This window comes from Rhamphochromis sp. 'chilingali' (genome assembly GCF_963969265.1).
Source record: "Rhamphochromis sp. 'chilingali' genome assembly, chromosome: 13".
In the NCBI taxonomy this organism is placed as follows: Eukaryota; Metazoa; Chordata; class Actinopteri; order Cichliformes; family Cichlidae; genus Rhamphochromis; species Rhamphochromis sp. 'chilingali'.
In genome coordinates this window covers 10,469,240-10,478,384 of record NC_137940.1, presented here as the reverse complement: position 1 = coordinate 10,478,384, position 9,145 = coordinate 10,469,240, and the positions used below count along the sequence as shown (strand labels likewise).

General features: G+C 45.2%; 1 protein-coding gene and 1 long non-coding RNA gene across 2 annotated transcripts; one reads left to right on the top strand and one right to left on the bottom strand.

The window, feature by feature from the left end:
* The first annotated feature begins 1,500 nt into the window (after positions 1-1,500).
* Positions 1,501-2,670, top strand: neurog1 (neurogenin 1). The gene has a single exon (XM_080901591.1). The coding sequence runs from the start codon at positions 1,643-1,645 to the stop codon at positions 2,225-2,227; it is 585 nt and encodes a 194-aa protein (XP_080757717.1). The 5' UTR covers positions 1,501-1,642; the 3' UTR covers positions 2,228-2,670.
* Positions 2,671-7,958: 5,288 nt separating this feature from the next.
* Positions 7,959-8,635, bottom strand: LOC308408843. Its single transcript, XR_013973855.1, has 2 exons — positions 8,211-8,635; positions 7,959-8,124 (listed from the first exon to the last, which is right to left on the bottom strand). It is a non-coding gene; the product is annotated as an uncharacterized lncRNA (long non-coding RNA).
* Positions 8,636-9,145: the final 510 nt, after the last annotated feature.

Genomic DNA, 9,145 nt, shown 5'->3' with positions numbered 1-9,145 from the left:
AAAGACTCTGCAGGTCTCTGCTTCTCCTCCGCTGGACTGCATACTGAATAAATGGAATAATTAATGGAAAATTGTATGCCTGTCTCATAAAGATGTCTTTAAAAAACACTTAAAGAAAATTGGTCTGTATGCGCTCACGCTGGATGGGTTTACTGCTGCCTGAAGGGATGAAAAGACGGACAAAAAAGCCAGACTTCATAAGGTGAAACAGTTCAGCCGAAGCCTGACGTGTCAGATAAAAATGAGCCAAAGATCGAGGTCATTTTTAACGCTTGTGTTCAGATGCTGGGGTTGTGGTTTACATTCTATTTATCTCTTACAGAAGCGTTCTAGCAGCTCTCTTAGTGATGTCTGCCGGTGAACTCTGGAGCACCTCAGGGCGCTGTTGTAGCTCCCTGTTTATTTTACATGCTGCCATTCAGAGTTTTAGAAACACTGAGGTCAGAAGTGCAAATGTTCCCCTAGCAGAGCCCCCCATCAACCAAACTCTCTATATTTTTTAAAGTGTTTAAGAAGAGAGATGATTTGATTGTATTTTGTGGAGTGTGATGCTGTCTCTGTGTCATGCTCTGAGGCCATGTTTGTAATTCTGGTGGAGACTGTAATTATTTTTGTTCACATACTTTTAGGTTTTTGGACACAAGGGTATATAATGATCTCTGGTGAAATTAAACAAACTTGAGATACACTTTTTGGTTTTATCCAAACTGACATTTATGCAGAAATCAGGTTTGATTTTTCACATTTTCCCAGTAAAGATAAAAAATATATTCTGTGACGGGAAAGAAACTTTAGTTGTTAATCTTATGTTTAAAAGCTGTTGGTGGTCCGACTTTTATTGTGAAAGGCTTCATAGTTGCACGTCTGTCGGATTTAAAGGTGAACAGTATTTTTTGTATGGCTACTGAGGTGCACAGAATGAACAGGTGCAAGTTAAACTTTGAGACGTGTTTCCTTCACGTTAAGGAAAAAAGCCGAGCACTGACGAAGACTTCCAGGTAGAAAGAACTAGTTTTCTTTGTTAGGATGAAGCTCCTTTCTCCTCCTGCTGCTGCTCCTCTTTCTGTGTTTGTGGAACAGTAAGCAGAGGATGGATGGATGGATTCTCCGAAGCGTGTCTCAGCCCGGCGGGGAGGAGGAGGTGGAGGTCTCTCTGCCTCTGCTTTCTTCTTCCACCTTTTTTCATGTTTTTGGTTTAAACTCTCGTAGTGGGTTTGGTCCTTTCTGTCTCGCGGGGGGGCATTGCGTGTAGTTCGCGTGGCCGGCCGCGCGCTCTGATTGGCTGGCCGTGATTACCGGCACGCTTCTCTGTGCGGGGCGGACAAACACCGCACATTAACACATTATGTTAATGAGCTTCTCCCGCGGCACGGGGCAGACCTGCCGCAGCATTCATCCCCTCATCCTGCGCGCTGATGCCAGGCCGGGGGGGTCACAGGGGGGGCGCGGGGGCAGGGGGCCGGTCATTGTCCTCCGCGCGCTATATAAGCGGGCTGAGGCCGGTCGTGTGCCAGGCTCACCGGCTCGCACGAGCTGATCCAGAGCAGAAAACACGCAGAGACACGCGCGCCTCTCCGAACTGACACAGACTTCAGGTGAATTCCTCTCGCGTGGATCCCTCACGCCTCCTCTCCTCGCAGTCATGGACTCGCTCTACTCCGACATCGACAGCAACAGCTGCGACTTCTTCCCGCACAGCGAAGACGAGGAGTCCCGCAGCCCGCGCTGCGCGTCCCCGCAGCCCGAGCAGCAGAAGAAGCAGCGGCGTCGCGGCCGCGCGCGCAGCGACGCCACGGTGCAGGTGGTGAAGAAGAACCGGCGCCTGAAAGCCAACGACCGCGAGCGTAATCGCATGCACAACTTGAACGACGCGCTGGACGCGCTGCGCGGCGTGCTGCCCGCATTCCCGGACGAGACGAAGCTGACGAAAATCGAGACTCTGCGGTTCGCGCACAACTACATCTGGGCGCTGTCCGAGACCATCCGCATCGCGGACCTGCAGGCGGGCAAGGCTGGAGAGCCGCCTGTGCTGCTCAGCCCGTGCCTAGCCGAGGCCCCGAGCCCGGGCAGCGATGCCTGCTCCTGGAGCTCCAGCGGCTCCTCGTCCTCGTCCTCCCCGGCCTACTGCGCCTCCAGCCCGGGCAGCCCCGCCGCGCCCGAGGACTACAGCTACCTGCGGCAGGACGCGCTGTACGGCTTCCGCAGCTTCGTGCCGGGCATCTACTGATCCATGAGCCCGGAGGTCCCGCTGGAATAAGACTGAGAGCCGCTATTTGCCTTACTCACACCTCATCACCATCGTCGTCGTGCCTCTACGTATGGACTGGAAATGAAAGGAACTGAATTTGATCTGTTTTTTTATTATTAGTTTTGGGTTTTGTAAATTTCTCCAAAAACCTTTGCACTTTCCCCTCTCCCCCCTCTCTCCCCCAGAGTCTGCAGGTTGCCTCAGTCTCAGTTTTTCTGTTTTCGTGTCCGAGGTGAAAAGTCAATTTTACAATTAGTAGAGTGATTCTGCAGAAAAGAGAGCGTGGAAATCGAGTTTCAACGCTCCCACAATAGACTGAAAGGAGCTGCCCGCATTCATTATGTATTCCACACACACACACACACACACACACACACACACACACACACACACACACACACACACACACACACACACACACACACACACACACACACACCTCTCTCTGCTGTGTTTTTATTTATTCGACTCGTTTCGTTTTGTCACGTGAAATTTGTATTTTGTACATAAAGAGATTTTATTCTATTTACTTGGAGCTTTGGTGCCACTTTTCTACTAAATAATAAAGTTATAACGTTTCTATAAAACTCGCCTCTGCCTGCTTCTCCTTGATCCCGAGCCTCAGTCTGCGCAGATATGCTGCAGTAATCTGAGTTTAATCCGGGTTTAACCGCCGTGCACGGGCGCAGACAATGGCTTCAGGGATCGTGCGTGAGTTTTTCTTTTATTATAATGATAATTAATATTAATAAGATAACGGTTTGCTGAGAGCAGCAGGTGGAAGCACGTCACGCGACACGGAGATCGTTTAAAGTTTGACTGTGATGTTAATGAGGCACAAATAAAAAGCGGTGGAAGATCATAAACAAGCAAACTGCAACTAAAGGATTTAATGTGATTTAATGAGCTTTACAGATGCACCAGCCTGTTGTTCTGCGCATGTGTACAGGCGATTAGAGAGCAATTTCAAAATAAAACAATAAAATGAGACCTGGAAACGCTTCAGAATAAGAGTGTTTCTGAAATACAAAATTAAAATATAATGAAAGATATTGTGGCAGAGGAGGGAGGTGTTTAATCTTCTTCCCCCTCTTCCTCCTCTGGGAGTCACAGCAGTCTTGTTGTCTCTGCACGTTTTGAGGATCTACAGACAATCAGGGAACACCCGAGGGAGGACACAGTGCTACCAACTGCTGGAGGAGGAGAAAAGAGGAAGGAGATTCGAGTATAGAGTGACAATAATCCTCCTGCAGGAGTAATCTGACCGAGAGTCATACTGCAGGAGTCTTCTTCGTTGTTTCCTTCTTCTGTTACTTCTTCTTCTCATTCTTTGTCTTCATCCTCTTACTTCTCCTCCTCTGTCACCTTCTCCTCCTTTTCTCCCTTCTCTCCCCTCTCATCTTCTACATTTCCCCCTTTTTTATTCACATCCTGCTCCTTCTCCTCTTCCTTCCATGTCTTTTTCACCTCCTCATTCTCCTCCTTCTTCCTCATCCATCCACCCCTTCATCATTTGTCCTCCTTCTTTTCCTCTTCCTCGTCAATTCATCTTTCTCCTTTTCCACCTCACTCTTTCTTCTCCTCTTCCCCTTGCACTGTCCCCTCCTCCTCATTTTCCCTTCAAATTAGCATCTTCCTCCTGACTCTTTCTCCTCTTTTACGGTTCTTCCACCTCTCCTCATTTTCCTTTGAATTCTCCTCTTTGTTTTTCACTGCTTGTTTTCCTTTCTTTTTCTCCTCCTACTGCTTCCTTTTCCTCTCCCCATCTTCCTCACACTTATCGTCCTTTATTTTCCTATCATCATTCTCCTCTTTCGCCTTTTCCTCTCCATTCTCCTTCTCTTACTCCTGCTCCTTTACTTTTCTTCCTTTACCTCCTCTGGCCTAATTTTTCTTCTTCTTCTCCTCACCCTCTCTCACCAACTCCTTGATTTCCTTTTCTTCCTCCCCCTCCTCCTTTCTCTGTACCAGCAGTTGTGTTAAATATTTTGTGGATTTGTTATAAATTTTATTTATGTATTTGTCACCGTAAACCTTGTGCCAAAGTTTTTCTCTCATGAGATTAGATTAAGTTACAGGCTGACTTTCATCTGCAGGTAAACACACTGTGATTCACACCCACAGACACAGAGATATCACAAAGCCTTTCAGTGCATACAGAGACAATTCTCAGTATCAATAATTTAATGATATAAAAACACATCTGATAAAAAAAGTTAGAAAAAGCAGAAAAGACCGGAAAGATTAAAGTTTATCCTGTTTCCGAGAGTTTCTGATCACAGACATCTCAGGACCCCCATTATTTCCTCCCGGGAACGCGATGATTGCGCGCCCCCGATGCCGACCCGCTGCATTGTTGGTGTGCGCGGGGCCGTGCGCTAATTGAGCGGGATTAACCGCCGGCGGCCCGCGTGCACCTGCAGCCCCGTAATGAGGTCCAGTAAGTTTTAATTAGATTTCTATTGTGGCCGCTGAGGATGAAGCCAAATCTGTCAACTGCCTCAGCGGCCGAGCAGGAAGCTCATTGGCTGGAAAACACACGCGCCCTGCACGCACACCAGCCCCGGACCCAGCAGGATTTTTATTATTAAAGGGAGGAACTTAAACACACACACACGCGCGCGCGCAGATGACAGACTGACCTCCCTTTTGAAGGTTTTCATCTTGCTTCAGTTTAGGGGACGCCTGTAAATACTCCAATACCCATGATCCTCAGCAGCTGTCAGGTGTACCCAGCAGTTTAATCAAGCAAGCAGGGGAGAACCACAGACTGTAAATAAAAGATGGATGCAGCCACTGTGAAGTCATCCATTGGTTTCTTGAAGCCTCAATATTAGTGGGATAAAAAATATTACATCTCACTAAAACAGGCTACGCCCCTAATAATGCAAACCTTAAGCTTTAATGCAATTTAAACAGTTGAAATATTTTTTTTCCTCCTTACAGAAGTTATGAAGGCCTAAATTATCTATAAGAGACCAAACAGTTTGTGTATCAACTTTAAATATATTTATATCTGCTATAAAGTTTCTACATGGGAGTCTATGGAGACTGACTCACTGCTGGAGCCTCTGGTGGACATCAGAGGAACTGCAGCTTCACAGCTTTCAGGTTGGCTTCACCTGGTTGAAGCTTGTGTGTATCTGAAATATGTTTTAAAAAACAACTTAAATAACAAATTCGGATCACCCAGACATATGCAGACCTGGTTATATTTGAGAGACATAAGCTTTAAAAAGCTCACCCCCACATAAAAAAAAATAAACGGTTTAAAAGAAAATCCAAAACTTTTAATTTCTTGGGTCTTGTGTTGTTTCAGGACTGCTGTGATGTGACATCATTTTATGATCAGTAAAAAAATATACAATATAAAACTCTAAAAGTACATACTGGGTTTCACTCTTCATTCTCTGTTCATGTGCTTTTTCAAAAACGTTGTGTTTTACTTACAATCCATGGGATCGCGATGTCCCACACACCAAACATTTCTAAACTTCAAGAAGAATCACTTAGACTTCAGTGGGCACATGAAGCCTGGGATCAGGACTTTTCACACAGACTCCAAAGTTATACAGAGGACAGGAGGTGAGGTGGTGTGATGCCTCACAGCAGAAAGGTCCTGGCTTAGAATCCACAGGCGGGCTTTCAGTGTGGAGTTTGAATATTCTTTCCAACTTCCTCCCAAAGTCCAATGACATGAAAATCAGTCTAACTGGTGACTCTAAACTGGCCGTAGCTGTGAACGTCTGTTTTTGGGAACTGAAGCAAAGTTTGGCTACTGACATCAGACTTGATAAGCTGATAGGCCCGATTTGGGGTAGAGGGACATCAGGCCTTCAGTCGAATGGGGGGGGGGGGGATCCTGGAGGAGGACAGCAGGAAACAGGAGCTGAGCTTCTAAAGCATTCTTCCTTCCTTTTTAACTCAACGCTTAAATCCCTTAAGAGGATTTAGCTGAAAGTCACACCCAGCGGAGGCAAATCTTAGTTTCTGTGAACTCAGCAGTTTTTTGTTACTTTATGTTTCAGTTTTTGAAAGATGGTTTAGCAAAATAAAACAGAAGATCAAAACCCTGCAGGCCTCATTATTAGTAACTACACTGAAATGCGGTGCTCAGGAGCCCATTCACTGTTACTGAAGCACACTGTGGGCCCAGAGTGGACTGGGTTTGCTGGATTGTTTTGAAATGTATCTCAAAAACAAGAAAAAATATTAAGATATTAAGACAAGATTAGTTTTCTGTCTATTAACTACTAACACCACTGATGAGATTTGTATTTAATACAACAACCTGCAAGTTCTGCAAGTTTATTCAGTTGGTTATTTACCTGGAGTTACTTGTCCAAAACTACACTAGTGAAACACTTTTATTTTGAAAGGCAGGGAAGGAAGATGCCTTTTTCCCACATGTGTTGCACAGTCTGTCCATGGAAGGTCTTTGTGACATTTTGTGAGACTGTAGCTCTGCAAGGATACGCCAAAATTAAGCCAATAGAGATGCACCAAAAGTTGCATTTCTGCTAACATCCACTAGAGGCGCTAGGAGTGAGTCAGGCCCCATAGACCCCCAAGAAATAAACATGTTTATAAACAGCCTGATACGAAACAATTTCATCCAAGTATGGTCACTTCTGGTGCTGATGTTGATGTTTAAAAAAAAAGGGTGACATCACAGTGGATGTGTTGATCTTTTTGTACTGTCTGTAATTTATACTGGACTTCAGGGTTCTACTTCCTGTCGGTACTGTCTCAGGTTGTGGTTTCAGCTTTATGGCTTTATCACCTCATTTAATATTGATCAGCAAAAGATGAAGGAGACAGAAGGCTGCCGCCCACCAGCAATCCTTGCACTGTGTATGTGTGTTAAAGCAAGGAAGAGAGACAACTTTATTGATTAGAGCACATGATGAATACAGTGATGCACTCAGAGCTCGGGGCTCAGCTGGGCTGGCCTGCAGGGCGCTGGCCCCCCTGTCCCCCTGCTCTCCATCTTTAACTGGTCGCTCTGCAAGTTGAAATTGTGACGGTGGAGGTGCAGGAGTCAAACTACATTGAACACACACGGGACGGTGAAATCTCCCTTTACAAAAGACAAACATAACTTTGGCTTTCCTGTAAATCTCTCAGTGGAGCGTGGACTTGAGATAAAACCATAATCTCTGAATAAAGTTGTGTTTAGTTTTAAAAACTATTGTTTGATTCTGGCTTATTTTTAAAATACATGGAATGAAAATTCTATTGATGCTGATCATTGGGTCGTTGTAGAGAGATTGTATGAAAGAGAAGCATCCACTGCTGGGAGCCTGGTGGTCCCTCGTGTGGACCACCATAACTTCCAGTTCACTCTGACCTGCATTAAGAAGTGAAACTGTGGATTTGACAGAAGCCTCTTTGATTTGTGCAGGTTTGGTGCAGGACTGTTCTGATCGCCTTGTTGTCACCCCGAGGCGACAGCAGACACACAGCACTGATCCCAGGTCAGCCTATGCAGCCACCTCAAGGTCACAGTGTCACCTTTAGACAGTGACCTTCGACCTCTGGCTTTCAGCAATCTGCCCGTCAAATGTAAGAGCGCAGAGAGGTGGAGAAGCTGTTGAGAACATCAGAGATGAAGAGAGGAGTCTCAGAAATGTTTCCTCCTTTTGTTACGGCCGAGACCGTTTCAGACGAGTGACAGGACTCAAACGCAAGACGCCGAACAGCTCGTAAGTATATTTTAAGAATAATGTTTAATGTTTACACAAAATATTCATAAACAAAAGGTGAGCGTAGACGTTAAACTAAATAACGATCTGGTCCGGGTCAGAAAGGACAGCTATTCCGGGGATTGGACTGGAAAGCAAGTCACAAAGGGTCCAGGAAAAAGGTCGGGGTCACTGTAACAGAATGCAGATGTTCAAACATAGATAAGGAGGCATATGAATATGTTGTTTGGCTCAGAATCCTCCTTCGTACTGCGTACTTGCCAACGGAGGTCGGGGATGACATAGAGGGGTGAGTAGTCCGGGTGTGTAAATCCAAAAACTCCTGGCGTGGAGGCAGAGAGGCAGGTAGGTAATTTTGGTAATAGCCTGAGGGACTGCCAGAAGGTCCAGCATCCAAGTAGAAGCTCTTCGCCAGGGGTTGACAGTTAGGTGTAGCTGAAAAAGGAGGCGCACAAAAAACAAACATACAGTGAGGCAAGGTGATTCAAAAAAACACGTAGGGAATTTATGGTGGTGGCCTGCACTGACTGATGTTTAGCAGAGAATCTGGCGAAGAGAGATTGAGAACGCTGGCCTTATGAGTCCCCGGCTAATTACCCACAGATGTAAGCGATCAGCAAAAACACTGAGGCCCCTCCCAGGGGTGGAGACGCCGGCTCGGAGGGAGACACACTGGCACACACCCGGACCATGACACCTTTAAGATGTTTTCCATTATTTAGATGGAAATACAAAACACACACACACACACACACACACACACACACACAACACAAAAAAATAAATGGACTTTTTTTTACTGGTCACATCTTTGCCACAAGTGGCAAACAGTTAAAATTAAAAACAACCAAAACAAACAGGAAAAGAGTGGTGGGTTAAATTAAGAGGTGATAAAGACCTGCTTGATTGGTTATTGTTAATTATAAAATAAAATATTTTTAAATGAAGAGAATAAAATATTGATGATAAAAGATTATTATTCAGTCTGATTATCAATAAAAGACAAAGAGTTTAATCATATGTTACCCACAGTTTATGGTTCTGATTCTTAAACATTACCCGTTATAAGTGGAGCCTCATCTGTTTCAGCCTATTGTTGAAGATTCAGCTTCTCCCTCTGTGAAGTAAAGTGAACAAATTGTACATTTAAAATCTCACAGAATGCACTAAATACTCAGTATTTGTACTATCA

Coding starts and splice junctions, on each gene's coding strand:
- neurog1 (XM_080901591.1), top strand. CDS start 1,643: ATGGACTCGCTCTACTCCGACATCGACAGCAACAGCTGCGACTTCTTC.